This window comes from Manihot esculenta, chromosome 3 (assembly GCF_001659605.2).
Source record: "Manihot esculenta cultivar AM560-2 chromosome 3, M.esculenta_v8, whole genome shotgun sequence".
Classification (NCBI taxonomy): domain Eukaryota; kingdom Viridiplantae; phylum Streptophyta; class Magnoliopsida; order Malpighiales; family Euphorbiaceae; genus Manihot; species Manihot esculenta.
In genome coordinates, this window is record NC_035163.2 from 22,678,984 (window position 1) to 22,702,656 (window position 23,673).

General features: G+C 30.6%; 3 protein-coding genes across 7 annotated transcripts; 2 read left to right on the forward strand and 1 right to left on the reverse strand.

The window, feature by feature from the left end:
- Window positions 1-2,514: 2,514 nt before the first annotated feature.
- On the forward strand, window positions 2,515-14,650 carry LOC110611812. 5 transcript variants are annotated; one of them, XM_043955293.1, is made up of 6 exons: window positions 10,109-10,354; window positions 10,948-11,007; window positions 11,226-11,358; window positions 11,558-12,749; window positions 13,688-13,851; window positions 14,230-14,650. In XM_043955293.1, the coding sequence occupies exons 3-6, from the start codon at window positions 11,266-11,268 to the stop codon at window positions 14,425-14,427; spliced, it is 1,647 nt and encodes a 548-aa protein (XP_043811228.1). In that variant the 5' UTR covers window positions 10,109-10,354; window positions 10,948-11,007; window positions 11,226-11,265; the 3' UTR covers window positions 14,428-14,650. The 5 variants fall into 5 exon arrangements, with proteins under 5 accessions (XP_043811231.1, XP_043811228.1, XP_043811229.1 ...); XM_043955294.1 differs by having other exon boundaries at window positions 10,953-11,007; XM_043955296.1 differs by lacking the exons at window positions 10,109-10,354; window positions 10,948-11,007 and adding an exon at window positions 2,515-2,733.
- Window positions 3,957-5,849, forward strand: LOC110611573 (scopoletin glucosyltransferase). The gene has a single exon (XM_043955297.1). The coding sequence runs from the start codon at window positions 4,061-4,063 to the stop codon at window positions 5,675-5,677; it is 1,617 nt and encodes a 538-aa protein (XP_043811232.1). The 5' UTR covers window positions 3,957-4,060; the 3' UTR covers window positions 5,678-5,849.
- A 102-nt stretch (window positions 14,651-14,752) lies between the features above and the next one.
- On the reverse strand, window positions 14,753-16,777 carry LOC110611813 (protein trichome birefringence-like 31). The gene is made up of 5 exons (XM_021752308.2): window positions 16,357-16,777; window positions 15,795-15,966; window positions 15,508-15,707; window positions 15,282-15,428; window positions 14,753-15,107 (listed from the first exon to the last, which is right to left on the reverse strand). The coding sequence occupies exons 1-5, from the start codon at window positions 16,716-16,718 to the stop codon at window positions 14,753-14,755; spliced, it is 1,236 nt and encodes a 411-aa protein (XP_021608000.1). The 5' UTR covers window positions 16,719-16,777.
- Window positions 16,778-23,673: the final 6,896 nt, after the last annotated feature.

Consider the following 23,673-nt stretch of genomic DNA (forward strand, 5'->3'; position numbering starts at 1 on the left):
AGAAAGCTCGCCCATTTTCGGCCATGGAGCCTTTTTATAGGTGGCTGGCCAGGCCACCTTCGGAAGCCGAAGGCGACTCCAAAACTCATGCATGTTCGGCGGCCGAACATGAGGTTCAGCGGCCGAAAGAAAGCCACTTTCGGAAGCCTAACATGCCCCCTAAACCATCCCATGTTCGGCGGCCGAACTTGAGGTTCGGCGGTCGAACCTGGAAATGCCTCCATGGTCTTTTTTCATTCAAAACTCAATTTCTTTCTTTCTTAAAACCATAAAATACATGAAAACATTTTATAAAAACATGATTTTCCCCTTCTAGAGGTTTCTGACATCCGAGATTCCACCGGGCGGTAGGAATTCCGATACCGGAGTCGAGCCGGGTATTACAAAATTAAGTAAAATTTTAATTGCATATAAATTGATATTGAAATAAAATTGTAATTTAAAAGAATAACAATTTTAATCTAATTAATAAGTAAAGATTTAATTAAAATTATCTAAAATTTATATAGTTTGTTTATTAAAATTCTGTATTATAATTGTAATTTATTTATTTAAATAGTTAAATAAATATTATTATACTGAAACTCTAGAACATTCTATGAAAACCTATACCTCTTAGTAGATAAACACTATTGAGATCCTCTAGAGAAGGATGAGAGATAACGCTCAAAACTTTTTCATTCCTCAATTTCCTAGAACTGTTATGAGATCTTTCAATTGCAATTACGTGTGAATATTATTAGAAATTGAATATTTGGATAGTCACAATCCAAAATCGGATATTTGAATGATTTATAGTATGTCACAATCCAATTAAAATGAATGATCTTGTATTTTGGAATAAAAAAAATAAAAGATATTATTTTCTTTTTAATAATATTATTTTTTTCATTTAAATACGATTTATGTTAGTAAAAATTTTTATTTTTTTATTTTTTTTCTATTTTTAATCCAATTGAAACTTAACAATTACAATGATATTATAATATTAATTATGATTAACAAAATATAAATTTATCATTATTATTAAAGTTTTAACGTCTGAATAAAAATTATCATTAAAATTTAAATAAAAATATTATATTTTATATAATAATTTTAAAATAATGATAATAATTGAAAATAAGTAAATATCGATAATCATTGAGTACTTAATATTTTTAATAAATAGAAAAAATTCAATTTATACTCATTATAAGTTTACATTCTTTATAAATCATATTATTTATTAATTTATAATGATTTTAGATGATGGAAAAAATGTGTACTACGAGAATATTTTATAAAAGTTATTAAAATTTAATATAATAATAATTAATTATATTATTAGTGTTATATATATATTATAAATAAGAGAAAGTTAAATGAGTCGTTATTTTTTTATTATTAAAGCTATATTTTTTATAGTGAATAAAAAATTAAGTGTTTAAATTTTAATAGATAAAAAAATAATGGATAAAATTAAAGTCTTAATATTTTAATTCTAAAGAGAATAATAAAAATATTTTTATTTGCCATATTAGAATTGGAGTTTAGATGAATAGATTATATAAAAATTTAAGTGTTTGGTTTTGAAAATATAGAAATTTATTTGTTAATTATATTACACTTAAAAGAACTAAAGAGTAATTTATGTTTATAATATTAAATTCTGAATAATAGAGGTGATATATTTTTTTTAATTTTTAATTTTTCATGACTATAATTAAAAGATTAAATATTTTTTTAAAAACTTAATGATAAATATAATATAATCTTTATAAATTTTTATTAATAAATTAATTCTTTTAATTTAAAATTTTATATTTAAAAAATAAATATACTTTTGTTTATTTTTTGTCATAAATATTTATTGTAAATCAATTTCTATTATAATAAATAAGGCAATAAATATATTTAAATTTGTTATTATAAAATAATTAAATATTTATGCTCTAACACTATTATAAATATGTGTTGACTAACAGAAATATTTTATTAATTAAATAAAATAGTAATGATTATATTGTAATTTAATATTTTTTTAAAAAAATTTAATTTAATTCTTTGAATAACCGCGTGAGTAAAAGCTAAACATACATTTCATTCTTCACTCAGAAAAACGTCGTGAGAGTGATTATGTTTTTAGTCCATCATGAGTGTTTGTTTTAAAAAAAATATGAATAATTTTAATTTTTTAGATATGACCTATTAATTTATAAAATTTTTACTTAGATTGAAATTAATGTTATTAATTTTAAAAAAAATTAAAATATTAGTAATATTTTTTATTATTAGATTTTGTTATGAAATTAAATATTTAAAATAATAATAAATATCCACCTTATTTTTTAACCAATTAAATAAAAAAAATTATAATTATTATAGATTATTTGAATAAAGAAACGACGACGTTGAGAAGTCGCCTAATTTGATTACTAATAAAATAGCGATAAAACCCTAACTTTGTTGGAAAATTACAAACCAAAACAGCTATAAAATCCTATTGTTATAAAAACTCTTATTCCAAAACACTCCTTTTTCTCTCTCTATCTCTGTATATATGTAAAGCCCAGCGGCTTAGCCAAACTTACCGGCCATGATCATCGGTGATCATTGATGTCCCTTAAATTTTCCCATTCCTGTAATTCAATATCTCCCTGCTTTTCCTTTTTATGTCTCAATTTTTGGTCGCCTTTCATGCGTTGTGTAATGTTTGGTTTTGTTTTGGTTCAGTTCTAGTGTTTATGAGAGGTGAGTTTCTTTCTCTACTTTTGTCAAAAATTGTGTTTTGATATGTTTATTGCTCGCCTGGATTTGTTATGTTATTTTTACTTCTTTTATGTGCATTTATGTTCTGTAATATAGTACAATTGATAGCAAGAAATGGGGAAATTTGAAGGGAAAAGAAACTGTGGTTGAATGGGATTTTATTTAGCTCTGATAAATTGATTAAGTTGATTTCCTAGTGGGATTTTGGTCATATCAATGCTGGTACAGTCATTAGCGAGAAATTTTAACTTCAAGTTTACTTGTAATTTGATATGCCTTTGTATTTGGAGGCTTACAATCTTGAATTTGGCATGAGAGGCTTTTCCCCGTGGGCGTCTGATGTAACTTTTTCCTTTTGGGAGAGTTTGATGCTTATTTTGTTTACCAGTGTAGCTGATAAAGTTGATTGTATAAAGGTATTAAGGGGGAAGAATTAGATTTTTGTTTTATGTTGTAGTGTATTTTGTTCTAAGGATTTGGTTGAACTGAATACAGTATAGATCTTATGTTGGTTTCTTGAATCAAAGTAGAACAGAAACTCTGATAATTTTTTTCTTTGGCATTGTTTTGAAAAGGTTAGGACTTGTGCATAAATGTTCGGCCATTGAATCAATATCTTTCACCTTGATCCAAAGGTTGTGATCCAATGGTCTCACTGCCGTTGGGCTACCTGTCTCTACCATACGGATATGAACGTACGAAAAATATCAGATATCTGCCCCATGCATAACGACTATTTAATTCCCTTCTCCAGTACGCGTGTAAGCAAGCCTGCTGTATATGTGGGCCGGATATCTCTTCTTTTACAGGGCTTCATTATAGATCATAACGTAAGGGGACGGGCCCAAGGGAAATCCAACCTCGAGGTCGGATGATCAAGACCCAATCCTCGTGGCCAAGTGATCCAGGCCGGCCTGTTGAAGGAACATTTTGTTCTTTGGGTAGAGGCTGTCGTTATGGGTCTGACCTTATACCGGACTGAAAAAATTCATCAGTCATAAGAAAATAATATATTATTATCATTGATCGTATAAAAAATAATATATTATTATCATTGATAGGTTTAATTTGATTTTTTTAATATTTTTATTAAAATCGAATCGAATTGATTAATTAAAAATTTTAAAATTAAAAATTAAAATTTTAAATTAATTCAAGTTGGATCGATTTTTTTTAATTTAAACTTTAGATAGGCGTAAAGAAATTTTCCGTAATTTTCACTAGCACAAAAACTGAGGCTATCTACAATTCTACATCTCATGCAACTCAAACAATCCACACCAAGAAAACAAACTCATCTTCCTACAAAATGGGCTGGCCATCAAAACTAAAAATCCTCAGCGTGTACCCAAGAAAGTTCCTTTCCCTCTCTCTCTCTCTCTCCTTTCAGCTCCTTCTACATTATCATAATCTGTCATCAGCTTCTATCCAAGACATGGGTTCACAGATTCATGTAATGTTTCTTCCCTACATGGCTCCAGGCCACATGATGCCAATGGTAGACATAGCTAGGCTATTTGCTGCACAAGGTATAAGAGTCACCATTATCACCACCACCATGAACGCCATTGGATTCAAGAATTCCATTGAAAGGGACGTCGAATCTGGTCGAAACATTTCTCTAGAAATCCTTCGTTTCCCTTCTGCAGAGGCTGGCTTGCCTGAAGGCTGTGAAAATTTGTCATCCGCACCAACACCAGAAGCGACGATAAAACTCATCCATGGCATTGAGTTGCTTGAACCCCAGATTAAGATTCTATTTCGAGAACGCCGACCTGATTGTATTGCCTCCGATTATATCTTCTGGTGGACTATTGACGTCGCTACTGAACTTGGAATTCCAAGGCTTGCATTCAGTGGCAGTGGCTTCTTCAATCTCTGTGTTGCCAATAGTATTGAATGTTATCGACCTCATGATTCTATTGTTTCTGAGACGGAAACTTTTATGGTTCCAGGCTTGCCAGACCAAGTAGAAATCACAAGATCACAGCTGCCGGATCTTGTGAAAAGAAGGACAGAATTCTCTGAATTTTTTGATAAGTTGAAAGAGGCTGAGAGGAAGAGCTTTGGGTTGTTAATGAACAGCTTTTATGGGTTAGAATCAGCCTATTCTGACCATTTCACCAAAGTTACAGGAATCAAAGCTTGGCATTTAGGCCCTGTAAATTTGTTCAGAAGTGTTGATGATAAAGCCCTCGGAGGAGACAAGGCTACTATCTCCGAGCAAAGATGCCTGCGTTGGCTTGATTCCAAGGAACCAAATTCTGTGCTTTATGTCTGTTTTGGAAGCACGGCAAGGTTCAGCAAGGCTCAGATATTAGAGATTGGTAATGCACTTGAAGATTCAAGCTACTCATTCATCTGGGTAGTGGGAAAAGTCCTGAAAGAAGACAATAATGAGGATCATCAGCAGCAGGAAGAGTGGTGGTTGCCTGAAGGATACGAGGAGAAATTGAAGGAAAATGGCAAAGGACTTGTAATAAAAGGATGGGTTCCTCAAGTTTTGATATTGCATCATCCAGCAATCGGTGGATTCTTGACTCACTGTGGTTGGAATTCTATTCTTGAAGGGTTATGTGCAGGTTTGCCAATGGTCACATGGCCGATTTTTGCAGAACAATTTTACAATGAGAAGCTGGTAACCCAAGTGCTCAAATTTGGAGAACCTGTCGGAAATAAGACATGGAGAGTGTGGGCGACTGAGGACTCGACATTGATAAGCAGAAGCGAGATTGAGAATGCAATAAGAAGAGTGATGGGTGATGAAAATGAAGCAAAAGAGATGAGAAAAAGAGCAAGAAGATTAGCAGAATGGGCTAAAATGGCAGTGGAAGAAGGTGGATCATCTTACAATGACATGAAATCTTTAATTGAAGATATCAGAATGTTCAAACGCTTAACAGAGAAAACAACAAAGGAGAGTTAAGAGAATCTTTCATCACTAGAAGAGCTAGAGAAACACCATCAACAAGTAACTGCACCTTGAATTTGTGACCTGCAAATTAAATAGGAATTTTTTTGGTTGCATTAATGTTCATATTGGTCAAAGAGATGAAATTTGCAGGATTTCGTGCAAAAGATAGAAAGAAAAATCACCTTTGGTGCTAGACTCCGTTGACCATGAACTCATATATTTGATCTGACAAAATCTCTTAATCATACAATTCTGTGGTGCAATTTATACTTTGTTCATGCAAATGATTACTTGTTCAAGTCATGATTTTTTTTTTCTTTAATATGTGTATCAATTGAATTAACATGTAATGGAAAATGGGTAAATTGTATCATACATCTCTTATTTTTAGAACTTATCTTGTATGAGACCAACCTAGTAATTATTTCTATTGTAATTAGCAGTAAATAAAAAGAAATTGATGTTGTGGCATTTTGCACCAAACAAAACGGAATGAAGAAAAATAATGGAGTTTTAAAAATTTAATGGTAAAGAAAAATAATGTTGTTACAATCAATTTATAAAATTTAAAAGGATAAATTATAATTTAATATTGAATTTTAATATAATTAATGAATTAATTTCTATATTTTTAAAATTGAACATTTAAATTTATCTATAATCAGTCTCTCTAAATCAAAGATCTAACTGGAGAATAAATATTTTAAATGTCTAAACTACTCTAATGAACATTTAATTTTTATTAATATAAATAAAAATAATTTATATTATGTAAATTACATTTTAGTTCTTAAGTTTTAATATAATTAATGGATTGCTATTGTATTCTTAAAATCAAGTCCTTAAATTTTTTTATATTCAATCCATTTAAAACCACAATTATTCTATTCATTATAAATAAAGTTAGTGGGTGGTCAAATTTCTATAAATATAATTTTCTTACTCAGATATTCTTTGTAAAGTCTACAGCCAAATTGAAAGTATTTGGTACCACATAAAATGTCTCAATTTTTAAGCTTGTTTTTTCCAAAAGTTTTTAAAGTTATTAGGTACTGAAATATTTTAATAATGTATGGAAATTAAAAGATAAAAGTGTTAAAAATTAGTTAAATATGAAAATTTAAATAAAAATTAATGAAATTTAAGTATTTTTTCAAATAAAAAATTACTATAAAAAAATTTATCATTACATATTAAAAATTAATCATTAAAAATTATTAATTATTAATGGCCATTTTATTTCTATCATTAAGTGATTTTTTGTTAAAAATTTTTAATGATAATATTGTATATTAGTCATTAATGCTAATGTGTACTACAACCAATTAATTTGTTGTAATCAGACAATTTATTTTATGTAATTTTGAGTTTCAAATAAAGATTATTATTTGTTATTTATTTTCGGTGTTAATTTAATTTAATTTTAAATAAAGATAAAATCTATAAAACTATATTACTGTACAAATAAAATTATAATGTGGTTATAGTTGTGAGATTCTTACTACGTTTAAATAATATTTTTAAATATTTCTGATTAATATTTTTATAATGATTGAATAATGATTAGAGCTATTGAGACTGATATATATTATGTTATCCTTTTTTAGGGGAGTAACTAATGTTATAGGTTGAGATATTTGAGATATTTAGAATTAATATGTATGTGTTTATTTTATAAATAATTGCACTGAACTTACCCATATGATAAATCTATATAAAAAACAATATATGCCTATGAATTATTTAAGTGATGATTGTGTAAGTGATTTTTTGACTTGAAATCAATAAATAATATTATATTTGATTAATTTTACACATTATTTTGGTTCGTGAGTAATAAAAATCGAATATATTAGGAATTATACAAAAGTGTTTATGTGATTGAAATAAGATTTATCATTCTAAATTAAATTAGAGAATATTCTATTTATTCTCTACTAGCACTAATCATGAAATTTTTGCCTAAAAGAGAATAAAATTTCAAATCGAATGAAATTAGCAAATGAGATTTGGAATTTCATTTAATCGGTCAATAGCTAATACTTGAGAACTAATATGATTTAATATTACAGACACATTTCATACATCAAATATTAAATCAGGGCATTTGTAATGAAAAAATATTAATTGCACTACTAAATCATGCACTGAAAAGATTAAATCAAATCAATTTTGACATTCTGAATACTTGGGTAGGCTTGACGTTTTATTAGACAACTTTATATTAATTAATTAGTTAATTATATTTATTATAAATATATTTGAAATCTAATGAATAACACACATAAAAAAATTACATAAGAAAATAACACAAAAAATTAAATTAAGTAGAATTTTGATTGCATGTAAATTGATGTTGGAATAAAATTGTAATTTAAAAAAATAATAATTTTAATCAAATTAATTAAGTAAAGACTTAATTAAAATTATTTAAAATTTATATGACTTGTTTATTAAAATTTTGTATTATAATTGTAATTTATTTATTTAAATAATTAAATAAATATTATTATATTGAACCCTAGAATTTTAGTATGAGAGAGCATCCTATGAAAACCTATACCTCTTAATAGATAAACACTCTTGAGATCCTCTAGAATTTATAGAGAAGACCGAGAGCTGAGACTCAAAACTTATTCATTTTTCAATTTCTTAGAATTATTATGAGGTTTGCCATTAGTCAGAGTTCAACTGAGATAAATGATCTTATATTTTGGAATAAAAGAAAATAAAAGATATTATTTTCTATTTAATAGTATTGCTTTATTCAACGCGATTTATGTCGGAAAAAAATTTTATTTTCTTAGTTTTTTTTGCTACTTTTAATCCAATCGAAACTCAACAATTACAATAATCCTTCGTTAAAATTATAATAATAATGACAAATTTATCTTTTGTTAACTATAATTAATATAGTCATAAAAATTTAATAACGATAATAAAAATTATTATTAAAATTTAAATAAAAAATATTATTTTTTATATAATAATTTTAAAATAATGATAATAATTAAAAATAAGTAAATATTTATAATAATTGAGTACTTAATATTTTCAATAAATAAAAAATTTAAATTTATATTGATTATAAGTTTACATTATTTATAAGTCATATTATTTATTAATTTATAGTGATTATAAGTGATGAAAAAAATATGTACTTTTATTTTTAATCATCAACACTCTATTCTTAACGAGAATATTTTACAAAGATTATTAAAATTTAACATAATAATAATTAATTATATTATTAGTGTTATATATATATTATAAACAAGAGAAAGTTAAATGAGTTGTTATTTTTTTATTATTAAAGCTATATTTTTTATAGTGAATAAAAAATTAAGTGTTTAAATTTTAATGGATAAAAAAATAATGGATGAAATTAAAGTTTTTTAATATTTTAATTTTAAAGGGGATAATAAAAATATTTTTACTTGCCATTAAAAGGAATGTTAGAATTGAAATATTAGACGAATAGATTATATAAAAATTTAAGTGTTTGATTTTAAAAATATAAAAGTTCATTCGTTTTGATTTTAAAAATATAAAAATTCATTGGTTAATTATATTACACTAAGAATTAAAGAGTAATTTATGTTTATAATATTAAATTTTGAATAATAGAGGTGATATATTTTTTTTAATTTTTAATTTTTCATGACTATAATTAAAAGATTAAATATTTTTTTAAAAACTTAATGATAAATATAATATAATCTCTATAAATTTTTATTAATAAATTAATTCTTTTAATTTAAAATTTTATATTTAAAAAATAAATATACTTTTATTTATTGTAAATCAATTTCTATTATAATAAATAAGGCAATAAATATAAATAAATATATTTAAATTTGTTATTATAAAATAATTAAATATTTATGCTCTAACACTATTATAAATATGTGTTGACTAACAGAAATATTTTATTAATTAAATAAAATAATAATGATTATATTGTAATTTAATATTTTTTTAAAAAAATTTAATTTAATTCTTTGAATAACCGCGTGAGTAAAAGCTAAACATACATTTCATTCTTCACTCAGAAAAACGTCATGAGAGTGATTATGTTTTTAGTCCATCATGAGTGTTTGTTTTAAAAAAAATATGAATAATTTTAATTTTTTAGATATGACCTATTAATTTATAAAATTTTTACTTAGATTGAAATTAATGTTATTAATTTTTAAAAAAATTTTAAAAAATTAATAATATTTTTTATTATTAGATTTTGTTATGAAATTAAATATATAAAATAATAATAAATATCCACCTTATTTTTTAACCAATTAAATAAAAAAATTATAATTATTATAGATTATTTGAATAAAGAAACGACGACGTTGAGAAGTCGCCTAATTTGATTACTAATAAAATAGCGATAAAACCCTAACTTTGTTGGAAAATTACAAACCAAAACAGCTATAAAATCCTATTTTTATAAAAACTCTTATTCCAAAACACTCCTTTTTCTCTCTCTATCTCTGTATATATGTAAAGCCCAGCGGCTGAGCCAAACTTACCGGCCATGATCATCGGTGATCATTGCTGTCCCTTAAATTTTCCCATTCCTGTAATTCAATATCTCCCTGCTTTTCCTTTTTATGTCTCAATTTTTGGTGGCCTTTCATGCGTTGTGTAATGTTTGGTTTTGTTTTGGTTCAGTTCTAGTGTTTATGAGAGGTGAGTTTCTTTCTCTACTTTTGTCAAAAATTGTGTTTTGTTATGTTTATTGCTCGCATGGATTTGTTATGTTATTTTTACTTCTTTTATGTGCATTTATGTTCTGTAATATAGTACAATTGATAGCAAGAAATGGGGAAATTTGAAGGGAAAAGAAACTGTGGTTGAATGGGATTTTATTTAGCTCTGATAAATTGATTAAGTTGATTTCCTAGTGGGATTTTGGTCATATCAATGCTGGTACAGTCATTAGCGAGAAATTTTAACTTCAAGTTTACTTGTAATTTGATATGCCTTTGTATTTGGAGGCTTACAATCTTGAATTTGGCATGAGAGGCTTTTCCCCGTGGGCGTCTGATGTAACTTTTTCCTTTTGGGAGAGTTTAATGCTTATTTTGTTTACCAGTGTAGCTGATAAAGTTGATTGTATAAAGGTATTAAGGGGGAAGAATTAGATTTTTGTTTTATGTTGTATTGTATTTTGTTCTAAGGATTTGGTTGAACTGAATAAACTATAGATTTTATGTTGGTTTCTTGAATCAAAGTAGAACAGAAACTCTGATAATTTTTTTCTTTGGCATTGTTTTGAAAAGGTTAGGACTTGTGCATAAATGTTCGGCCATTGAATCAATATCTTTCACCTTGATCCAAAGGTTGTGATTCTTTTGCACTCTGAATCTTTTCTACTCTCAAAATTCGTAGAAGTTGATTTCTTGAATTTTTTTGTCTGTTTTTTTGGAAACTAGAGATTTACTCTTGCCTTTAGGTGTTCTGGGTGTATCCAAGTTATTTTCATTTTGATATGATTATCTTTTTGAAATTTGATAACTTTATCTATTTGGAATTGGGCTATGTGTCCCAATCCTTGCAGATTAAGAGTCACTGTTGGCATTTAGCATAATACGCATATAATGGATTTAAAATCTAAAGGTATAGCCTGGGTTGGCAACATCTACCAGAGGATTGAAACGATGTGCCATGAAGTGGATAACATTGTTAACCAGGTATTTGTGTTTCTTTTCTTTTCTTTTTTTCTTTTCCTGCTTCCCCTCTGGATTCTAGCCTTGATCATTCTTCTGTCATTCTTGCCGAGAAGTTTAGTGGACATATTTAATTGAACAAATGTAACTTACCTCTACTTGCATCAATATTATATACATGTTTTGGCAAATCCTCTTATACTTGAATTGCTTTCTTGTATAGGATACTGTTCAATATGTTGAAAACCAGGTGCACACAATGGGCCAGAGCATGAAAAAATTTTATTCTGATGTTCAAGGTTTAATTCCTCCTATAGGAGATCCAGTGAAACCTGAAGCTCAGGCAGTGGTCCTAAAAGCAAATGCTGCTGTTAGTACCTGTATTAAATCAGGAATTCACATTGAGGAGGAAGACTATGGATATACGTCTCCTATAAAGCAGTCACTTGTGGAGTCTAGTGATTTTGATACTGTGGAGAATCTTCCCATAAATGATTTTGATACTGTGGAGAATCTGCCCAGAAATGAACTTAGGAGATACCATGTTGTAAATCAATCAAATACTCCAACGTTTGGGGAATCCCTTGAGGCGGTAGAGTCTGACTCTTCTCCAGGAGAAGTTGATGATATTTCAACCAATAATGATCATAGTGTGCACAAACTTGTAAACCAATCTACTTCTCCAGCTTCTGAGGAGTCCCTTTGGGGAGTAGGATCTGACTCAGCACGTGTAAAAATTGATGAGGTTTCACCCAGTATTAAGCTTACTATGCACCACCTGGTTAGCCAATCAAATACTTCAACTTCTAGGGAATCCCTTGAGGAGTCAGAATTTGACTTTGCTCCAACAAAGTTTGATGATGTTTCAGCTAATGAGAACTCTGGTTTTAGGATGAAAGAAATTGCAATAAATGATAAGTCTAATGTACCTGAGGTTTCTGAGTCATTTGATTCTCTTGAGAAAGAATCATTCAAGGCATCACTGTCCGGTGAATTCACTGGTTCTAATAATGAAAGTACATGTGTTTCTATGTCTGAGGTTTCACCTGCAGCTTCATTGCATGTAGAGGAGTCCCAGTCCCCTCAAAAGGTGGAAATGGTTTGTTACATCCCTGCAGCTGCAGATGACTCTGACTCTCTGTCTGTTGCCACAAGTGGTGTTGTTTTGTCTGAAATGGATTTTTCAGTTGCCTCCTCCTCTGGTTCCATATTCACAGAACCTTGTACTCTTTCTGAGAATTCATTTAATGCAAAAGTAGGATCCAATGGTAATCCTGGTAATGTTGATGGTCATGATTCAGATAATTCTAATGTGCTGCTGTCTTCAATGTCTGCTTCAGTTGTATCCATTCATAGAGAGGTAGCTGAGGCAGTATGTACCTGCTCTAATAGTGTCCTGTCATTGGAATCAACAGGTTGGTGTTCCCCATTCCTATTTTATGTGATGCAAACTTTCTCTGTTTGTAGAAAAGATGCCTCCAAATGTGATTATATGGTTATTTTATCTTAGTATGTGTCTTGGATTGTCACTAGGTATCTGGGAATGCAGATAAGGAGACTTGTGCTGTGTTTGTGTACATTATTTTCAAATGTGAACTAAAAAAACTATGTGAAAAAAAATGTTGACTGTTTTCTGGTGAGACATCTCTAGAGACAATAGATCTGCATGGTTTACTATTGTTGAGACAATAGTTTTGTGAATAAAAAGCCCTGTTATTATTGACTTGCATATAAAATTTTATTGGTTCATTAACCTGGAATTATCAGTTTTAAATAGTTGTTTACTTGGTGCGTCTGCATGCAAGCTCAGTCATCTCCATGCATGCTTGTGTGTGCATGTACACTTTAGGCATGTTTTCATAGTCAATGGAAACTGTTGCAATCTTAAACAGAGCAGCATGATTATTTCCATGTAGCAACATCCTTGAGACATGGAGAAACATGACCTTGTGCTGCAATAAATGACAATCATATAATATTCAATCTTCTGTGTGCTTGCGACATGTCATATGCATCTTGTCTAGTAAGATTTACATATAAACAACTGGATATGGTTTTGATGCACATTGCATGGAGCATTTAATTTTATCTGTGACTTGTCAAGGTCATCCTATGACTGTTTCTGAGGTGTAGCATATTGATGCTAATGTGTCCTACATCTTAGAGATACTCAGCATATTAGAATTCATTTAACATCCTTGACTTCCACATTTGGTGATTTTGATGTGTTGACTTGCTTGTGTTATGTTGTTTTTTCTTATCTTTGATGAGCTTTCTAAGAAGAGATCATAAATGACACCTCTTTCATATGTTGAAGGTGTTATCTTCTTACTAATCTTAGAACCATATGCAGAGTGCTCCAATTACTCCAGTAATCTTAGTGACGATATAACAGACTCTGAAATGGAAACCATTGATTTGTTTGACAAGATGAAGCTTGAGGGCAGTTGTGTCTTTGTGGACGACAGTATGCTTTATGAAGTCTCTCGTAGAACCTGCAAACTCAGATCGTACAAGGTTTTATCTCCATCTCTGTCTGCATATTCATTTATGATTGTGTTGTGCTTAAAGGGCTGCGTCCTCTATACATTTTTTGCGTTTTTCTCATTGTTCCACTGAACATGAGGAAGAAGGAAAGGATAGGATCCATACTATATTCTTAAATATAAATTACTCTAGAAATAAAAAAGCATAATTTTCTGCATATCTAGCTAAAGTTGTACTCATTATTTGACAAGTTTAAGTTTGCAATTTGAGCATTGTTTCACTTTTATATCAAGTAGTTCTAATAAGAACAAAGATGTTCATGAATAGTTTGGAAGCACGTTACAGTAAGTTCTTTATTTACCTATATAAGCAAGTATACTGATCCCCTCTTGATTTTATTTTCATAAGAAAAAACTCCTGGATGTCTTTACATCAAAGAAGAGGTTAAGCAAGGAGTACGAGCAATTAGCAATTTGGTTTGGGGACCCTGATATGGAGGTCAGCCAAGATACATTGCAGAGTCAGTTGCAATCTAGCTCGACTGTAATTTTGGACTGTGACTATGGAACACATCATATCCGTGACTCTGAGTGGGAGCTTTTGTAAATAACTTGAGAAGTCCAATGTCAATTACAACCACTGGTTGAACAGCCTATTGCTCAACGTTAAGCAAGTTCAAGATGATCCCCTCCTTGTGACTAGATTATAGTTGATGCCTTCTACTTCTAGTATATAAGTACAGAATAATAATGCAGAAGATGATAGTTCATCAAAATTCTGATATGATAACTTGCTATAAAAATTTAACTTCTTGGTGGTTCTTGCTCCAGTCTCAAGCCAAAAATTGCTTTGACTAGTTCTTAAAGTATCTACATGTAAATACGCCTTTGAGAATCAGTTTTTCGTTCTGTTTTTTCTCCTTGCTAACAAGTTACAAAAAATTTTGATGATTCTGTAACAAATATGCGTACAAAACCTCATTCCATGTATCAGGAACTCCTGGTAAACACCAGTGAATACAATCTGCAAATTTTTTGGGATCAGATCTTTGCTCCTTTGTTAAGAGCTTTCCCTTTCTTTCCCCGTAAATTGTTGTATGAGCATCTTTCCTATACTCTGACAACTGGGTAATATTCAAAAGCGTCACATTGATTTTTAATTGTTGTAAGATATCACCAACTATCTTCATGATCTGGAGATTTGAACCTGTTCCCCAATATGGTCCTTTAATTGGGTAGGATTCATTGAAGCAGTTCTCGTCACTTCCAGGATTCCATTCCCAGCTCCTACAATAGAACGTTTGTTGAGTTTCTCTCAATAAAAATAGGAAGTTCTCTACCATAATCACTGTGCTACAATTACAAGTTCAATGACTCTTTAACACTTTAAATTTATGATATTTATGTAAAGGAAAGAAAAAAAGAGAGAAGAAAGAAACAGAGAATTTTGAGTCTACTCACCACAAGTGTGTTGGGGACATACTCATGAAGAACACCTTCTGCTTCTGAGTGTCAATGTTGGCTTCTAACCAATTTGCCCAAGTTTTTAATGCCAACTCATATGCGGTGGTGACGTTATATTCTTGAATATCATCGACTGATCCATAACTGAAACAAACACAATATGGTTAATAAAACTCTCACAAATATTAAAAAATCAAACAAACTGAATGGATTGAATCCTTACGTGGCGTTGATGAGAGGTTTGTACATCCACCAGACATAGCTTTCAAACACCAAAAAGTCAACTCCTTCCCAGCTCATGCCATGCTTAGCTATGGAGTCAAGATTAACGAGCCTTTTTAGCACAGTGTGATTCGTAGCATGATCTGAAATCGACTCCACGATGAAGGGAGCCCAATAATATTCGATCGACGCATTGAACTCCTGGAAATGAAAAACACGAACATGTTTAATTATAATCATCCTTCTTTCCAAGATTCAAGTTTCATTAATCATATCATCCAGACATACCTCAGCTTTGAAGATCTTCATTGGCGGAATCCTGTGAAAAGATTTTTTCCCTTCAGGAATTGCAGATTGCACCATGCACACCATTGATTCAAATTGGCCTCTCTGCACTGAGTCTCCTATAAACATCAGCCTTTTCCCCCTCAAGACGTCCAGCAGCTTCAGTGGATCAAACCTGGGTGATCATACATACCCATGTCTGAACCATCACTACTATGTTTTAGCGTTTATACAGCAGTATTTTAGCAGTGGTCATAAAATTGTTATTTTAATACTATTAAATTAACGGTTTGACAATAATTTAAAATTATTATAAAAAAAATTCAATTATTAATTATACACGATGATATATTTTAGTAAATTTATTGTAGAAAAATAAGTAAATTATTATTTTATCCGTTAATAACGGAAACAAATATAACCGTTGACATATGACTACCACTGTTTTAGACCTACTTTTATAGTAGTCCATTTTGAGTTATGCAGGAATTCAAAACTTGAATACTAGACTAAAAGGTTATCTGCATTTCATTCAATAGAAATAAAAGGAAAAAGGTGAAATGACCTTGGCAATTTGCATTGGTGAGGCTTCCATCTCCAGTTCTGGTAGAAAGAATCAGGCCTACCATTTCTTTGGCAAGTGGTTTGTTTAACCAAATAAGGGCAGCTTTCTTCTGAATAAAGAGGATGAGATACATTGTCCCACACCCACTGCCCTTGAAACACATTGCAGCCTTCTTCAAACCGATCTTTAGGCAAAACAAAGACTGGATGTTGCCTTCCATTATTGTTATATACTCTGAAAATATGGCTGTGGTTGCTCTTTAGATTATCTAGGACCAATCTTGCAGTTCCAAGAACAAGAATGGAAGCTAATGCCACAGGGAGAAGGGATTGAATCCGGCGATCCAGAGAAGACTGGATCATGTTTTGGGTTAAGGTTAGTGATTGGAGGTGGAGCAAGGAGAAGTGGGTCTGTGTGTGAGTTAGCCATTTTTAGAGAGTTTGTTGCTGTTGGTTGGTGAACTCTGTGAATGTTTATCTTCATATTCAAGTCTTTTGAGGAACACTCCTTGCAACCACCAGTTGGTGTAAGTTTTTTTATTTTTTTAGGTGAAGTGTTCACTTCCTTAATTGTAAACAGAAAATATAAACTTTTTCTTCGTATTTAAATTCATATTAAATAATTAAATTAATCGAGTGAATCACTCTCTCTCAAATTTTAATAGTATTTAAAATAATAATTTACTTAAAATTCATTTTTTATTTAAAAATTTTCGTACTAAATCTATGAAATTTTCAGATTTTATAGATTAAACTACATTATTTAAAAATTTAAAATCATCATTAATAAGTTCTGTATTTTGTTTTAAATTTCAATAAATCTTTAATATTCTTAAACAAAAAATATAAAATTCTTAGATTCCAGCAAAGAACATTTATTATCAAAATATTTAAAGAGTTTTTTTTTTTGGTAAATTACTATAAGGGCTATGTGCTTCATCAAAATTAATGACATAGTCACTATTTCCTAATTATTTAATTAAAATATTTTTGTATTTTTTATAAAATTAAAACTTTTAATTATTTTATCAAATAAAATAATGAGTAAAAGATTCTGAAGTGGTGTTTTTTGTGATCATCGGTTCTCTTTCCGAAGCTATTATTTTGAGAACTAGACTTTCAAGGATATCAATAGGTTTTTAAATGAGTTAATTGTAAAAAAATTTGTAATTTTGATTTTATTATAAATATATTATATTTTCTTAAATTAAATTTTAATTTTTAAATTACTTCAAATATATTTAATTATTTAATTATTATTTATACTATTAAAAAATTAATAAAATTATAACGTCATTTAACATATCAATATCAACGTACACCAGCAAAATTTAAAATTAATTTTCAAAAAAATTTATAATTTATTTTTATTATAATTTTATTTTATTTTTTATATTTTATCAATTAAACTCTATTTTTTTAATATCTAACTAAATGAAACTATCAGTATAAAACTTACAAAATGTAAGAAAAATATATTTTTTTATAGTTAAATACATAATTTTATTAATAGACTATAAAAAATATTTTTTTATATAGAGGATTTCATTTAAAATTATATTATTTTAATTAAAATTATAAAATTTAGTCAGTAGAATAATTATATAAATATATTAACAATTATTAATTAGATATTTATAGTAGTATTTAGTTTAAAAAATTTTATAATTAGATTTTAATTTTAAAAAATATTAATTTCACAATTCAATTTATTATATAATACTACTTTAATAATGATATTAAAAAATATTTATTACTATTTGTGATTTTTAAGTATGTAATTTTCAATTATTTATAATATTTTAAATTTTATAATTATTTTTATTTTAATTATTTAATAATGTTAATTTTTTAAATAATTTATTAGATATTTACACATAAATATTAGTTTAATTTTGTATTTTATATTATTTATTTATATTTTAATATTTCTTCTTATAAATATATAAACCATTTAAAATTAAACTATAATTATAAAACTTTTTATAAATATAATATACTGTCTAATTAATCATTGTTAATATATTTTTATAATTATTATTATTTTTTATATTATGTGTTTAGTTATTAATAATTATATAAATTTTTTTTATAGTTATACTTTAATTTTAAAAAGTATATAATTTTCAACAACTTAATTTATCATATAATATTACTTAAATAATAATATTAAAAAGTTACTTATTATAATAGTTTTATATTAGTTATCTGTTATTTTTATAATAGTTTTATATTAGTTTTCTTGTATTTTTAATAATATAATTTTTAAGTATTGTTTAAATTTTATAACTTTGTATTTAGTTTTTTTTTTAATAATATATGAAGTTATTTATAAATTTACTTAACGAACTAGTTCACGATTTTATTTAAATGAGTCTGCTCCTAAGCCTATTCAGCGAGTTTATTGCGAGCCTGCTCAATGAGCCTAAAAATGAATTAATTCATGAGTTTTAACGAGACAAATACTATTGAGCTAAAATTCGACTCGTTTAGGTGATAAGTCTCAAAATTAAACTCAAACTCGGCTAGTTTAAAAAATAAGTCGAACTCGATCTAACTTTTATCAAGCCGAATATCGAGTAACTCACGTATAACTTGGTTCATTTACGCTCCTATTTGAGGTAGTCAAAAGTCAAAGCAAAAATGCTATAGACACTCTACAAAAATCTTGAAAACGCAATGATACTAATTAATCCGTTAGAAAAAAAATTAATCTGCTAGAAAAAAAATTATCATGATTGATAAGTACGTATATATAGAATGTATAAATGATGAATTTGTGATTATTTATTCATATACATTTACCTTTGGTACAAATTATGATATAGTTGTAAATCAAAAACTTTCATTGTAATACCCGGCTAGACCCTGACACCGGAATTCCTACTTTCCGACGAAATTTCCGTTGGAATCCGGAATTTTTCGGATGTCAGAGCTTTCTGGAAGGGTAAAACAGAGGTTTTTTTCAAAATGTTTTTACATGTTATGGTTTTAAGAAGAGAGGATTTGAGTTTTGAAAGCAAAGGCCAAGGAGGGAAGAATCCAGGTTCGGCCGCCGAACATAGGGCTGTTTGGGAGGCACGTTAGGCTTTCGAAAGTGGCTGCCGAACGTGGAAGAGTTGCGGGAGCAACTTTGGCCGCCGAAGATGATTGACCGGCCACCTATAAAAGGCCCCTTGACCGGAAAATGAGGGAGTTTTCTCTCTCTTTTCGGGTTTAGGTGAGTTCATGCTCTCCTTTGGTTGTTCTCATGCTTTTTCTTCAAATGATCAAACATTTCCATATGAAAGATGTGGAAGAGGCAAATGTGAATTTGGGAGTTAGAATCATAAGGAAGAATGATAGTCCAATGCTATCACAAGAGCATTATGTTGAGAAGTTTCTAAGGAAGTTTGGACATTTTAATGTCAAATCAGTAAGTACCCATTATGATCATAACTGTCAATTAAAGAAAATTAGAGTCTGTTGCATAGATCAAAGAGAGTTTGTTGCATTTAGTGAATTTCTTATCAACACCATCTATATTAATGCGTTGTGATTGTCAAGCTTCAATAGCCATTGCAAAGAATAAAACTTTCAATGGTAAGAATAGACATATTCGTCTAAGATATAATGTTGTTAAGTAGCTGCTGAAAGATGAATTATTTCCATTGATTATGTAAAGTCAGAAGTAAATTTGGCCAATTCTTTGACTAAATCTTTAGAGAGAAAACTAATAGATAAAACATCGATAGGAATGTGACTTAAGCCAGTTTGAACAGTGATGGTAAACATCGAGAGGAATGGGACTTAAGCCAGTTTGAAATTAACAGTGATGGTAACCCAACCTTTGTGATTGGAGATCCCATGAAAAATGTTCATATGGATAATAACAAGTCACCTGTTAGTTCTGATAGCACTATTTACTGTTGTCCCTTTCCATGGTGTGAGAAGTGCTAAACTGCATTAATGAGAGGATGAGATGAAAACTCTTAATGATATTCATATCTCTTATGGGTGATATATAAATTGCAGTATACACTTGATTATATCACCTATATAAGTGTGGAGTGGTGCCGTTTCTATGAGATTGTGGCATAATCTCTAGAGCACTTATGAACTACCAGGCGCGCGCATGGCCCATTAGCGCAAAACGGCATTGACAACAAGATTTGTGGAGTGTTATGAGATTGATGAGAAATTAACATACAAAAAAGAGTTTTGGTTCATAGAAATAAAAGTTTCACCAATTACTCTGTATGTTAAGTCTTATTAATCTAGGTCTGGTTCATAGTCTAAAAGACACTAGATTCGAAACATACACACTAAATTTCTAAATCCAGCAAAGAAAATGTAACAGCCCGAAAACCGAAATGCTACCGGCACTAGGATCCAGATCGGCTTAAGGCCGCCGGGACCCGTAGTAAGCCTGCTGTGAACTCTGTGTACCTGTGAAATCCCATACATGATCATACATTTTCTGTAAACATTAAAACTTTTCTCTATTCCAAGGCTTAACCTATGCATGCACTATCTCTGTACTGTAAAACCCCTGCTAGAGCTCTCATCTTTGCTCTAGGCGGGTCCAATCATATACTGTTAAGCCTGGTTTTTCATACATCTACACTAAAATCATTTTCATAAGAGACCATGTATATATAAAAGGGATTACAACTCATAAGGTCAAGCATCATCTAGACAATATACACTATCTGTTACAAGTACATGTCCACACTAGCTATTACATAACTCTTCTCTTTATCTGTACCCTGCTGACCTCTCTGGACTCTGTACCTGCAAGACTGGGGTTGAGGGAGAGGGGTGAGCTATACTAGCCCAGTGAGTAGTACATATAAAACATGTGATAAAACATGATCTCATGGAATGCATCACAACACAAGTAAATCACATAATCTCAGACGGACTAATTCAAAATTCCCCCACAGTGCCCGGCCCGCGAAGGAGCTTGATACGGATCCAATAGGGCAAATTTCTAACAATGGTGTGGAGCAAACTTATGTCATTCAAATGGATCTAAAAGGAGTTCAAAATCATATTCATATGATCCATATATATTTGGGGCGTGCTTCAACTCATATGGGACAGATTTGGTGCAACACTTGCAATCATAGGCTTAGAGAACCTAATCAAACCTATGGGCTAAAACTACACAAAGGGAAGCCTAAAGTGAAGATCAAGTAAGGTTTTTATGAAGATTCAACTTTGTTATGATGGGCTTGCTATGTTTTATTATTTGAACACTTATTTTATTTTAGCTTTGTTTGGGCTTGTATTCTGGCCATATTTTATCTTTTAAGTTTTAGAGTGTTGGGCCATGTTTTGAGCTTATGTTTTAATACTTATGTGTTATTTTAGTGTGTGATTGGGCTTGGGCCTTATGTGTTTAAGTCAGGCCCAAGAAGAGTGTCTTAGTGTAATACCCGGCTAGATTTTGGCATCGGAATCCCTACCTTCCGGCGGAATCTCTGCTGGAATATGGAATGTTGATGGTGCCAGAGTCTTCTAGAGGGGTAAAATGTGATTTCTAAAATGATTTTTACTGATTTCATGGTTTTAAATGAAAAAGAAGTGAGTTTTGAAAAGAAAAGACCAAGGAGGTTTTTACCAGGTTCGGCCGCTAAAAGTGAAGTTCGGCCGCCGAACATGAGTTGGTTTTGGGAGCGCTTTTGGCCTCCGAAAGCTATGTTTGAACAAACCAGGTTCGGCCGCCGAACATGGGGGGGTTTTGCATGCACATTAGGCCGCCGAAGGAGGTTTGGCTGGCCACCTATAAAAGCCCCTCAGACCGAAAAGGGGCGAGATTTCTCCCCATTCTCGAGCCCAGGTGTGTTCATGTCCTCCTTTGGTCATTTTCATGTTTTCTCTTCATCTCCTTCATATTTTTATGAGTTTCATGGTTGTTTTGAAGAGTTTTCAAGCTTAGATCAGACTTTTGGGAGCTTGGAGACCCAAGGAGTAGTTTCCTCCCATCTCCAAGTTAGAGCTCACACAAACCCTCGATCTTCAAGAGGTAAGTGTGGATCTATGCTTTCTTTTACGTTTCATGAAGTTTTAAGTGAGTTTTAAGAGGTTTTGATGGTTGAGTATGGGTAGATATGCATGTTAGGGTTTATGTGGGTTTTATGCCCAATGTATGATAATGTATGTTCATGTGATGTTTGTGTTGGGGTTTAAGTTAGTTTTCAAGCCCTTTGAGCATATGGGAGAGAGTATGCATGATTGGGAAAGAGTATGTGAGGTTTGGTTTGTTTTGATGGTTTTGGCCTATGTGGGTCATAAACTATCAATGTATGTTTTAGATGTTGTTTTTGGGAGTTTAAGCTTGTTTGAACTCCTTTGTGCATGGTTAAGGATGTATGCATGTGTTTGAGAAGTTGGGTGTTTGTTTTGGGGTGTATGGAAGGTTTGGGAGGCTTGAAATGCACAAAGGCTGAGTTCTGGATGAACTCAGGTTCGGCCGCCGAAGGTGGTTTCGGCCGCCGAACCTGCCTGAGGATGCAGGGATTGGCCGCCTAACCTTGCCCCCGAAAGTTGAGTTTTGGCTTGAAAGCAGACTTTCTGCCGCCGAAGGTAATGTTCGGCCGCCGAAAGTGCCTGACTTTCGTCTCTGGAGAGAGGGTTCGGCCGCCGAAGGTGCCGCCGAAAGTGCCATGTCCAGCCTTTTCATGAGTATGTTCTATGCATGTTTTGAGGATGTTTTAGGGGGTTTTTGGGGAGATGTTTATGTCTATGTTAGAGTTGTTTGGTACCTCATGTGAGTCCACCTGTGTAGGATCGGACCTGAGGAACCGAGGTGTTTAGCAGTGTTAGCTGCTTCAGAGTTAGTCCAGAGCTAGCCAGAGGTGAGTGGAACTAACCCTTATATTTTAAATCAAATGTTTTCAGCATGTTCAAGCATGTTCATGCATCATGAATACCATGTTATACAATAGGTTGTTTGCATTAGAATTCACGAATATGATGCATTGCATAATACGATGATAATGATGTGGATGGATACTGGATGATCCTCTAGCCCTCGGTATGTTATGACATGATATGATATGGCATGTACGATATGATATGAGATGAGAAGTCCAGGTGTGGCCATATCGCCCCTGGCATAGAGCATGAGAAGTCCAGGTGTGGCCGTATCGCCCCTGGCATAGAGTATGTGAAGTCCAGGCGTGGCCGTATCGCCCCTGGCATAGAGTATTGTTGACTTGTTATGGTACGAGATTGATATGTAGAGGGCTATTGGTGACAGATTCATCCTTGAGGTGATATATTTGTGATGTGATGCATTCCATGATAGCATATGTTAAAATGAACTGTTTTC

Excerpts from the sequence above, each read along its gene's own strand:
- LOC110611573 (XM_043955297.1), top strand. The coding sequence starts at position 4,061 with ATGGGCTGGCCATCAAAACTAAAAATCCTCAGCGTGTACCCAAGAAAG.
- LOC110611812 (XM_043955296.1), top strand. The coding sequence starts at position 11,266 with ATGGATTTAAAATCTAAAGGTATAGCCTGGGTTGGCAACATCTACCAG. Across the intron at positions 12,750-13,687 it reads CCTGTCATTGGAATCAACAG|AGTGCTCCAATTACTCCAGT; the intron begins GTTGGTGTTCCC and ends AACCATATGCAG. Across the intron at positions 13,852-14,229 it reads GCAAACTCAGATCGTACAAG|AAAAAACTCCTGGATGTCTT; the intron begins GTTTTATCTCCA and ends TATTTTCATAAG.
- LOC110611813 (XM_021752308.2), bottom strand. The coding sequence starts at position 16,718 with ATGATCCAGTCTTCTCTGGATCGCCGGATTCAATCCCTTCTCCCTGTG. Across the intron at positions 15,429-15,507 it reads AAACCTCTCATCAACGCCAC|TTATGGATCAGTCGATGATA; the intron begins GTAAGGATTCAA and ends TGTTTGTTTCAG. Across the intron at positions 15,108-15,281 it reads ATGTCCCCAACACACTTGTG|GAGCTGGGAATGGAATCCTG; the intron begins GTGAGTAGACTC and ends GTTCTATTGTAG.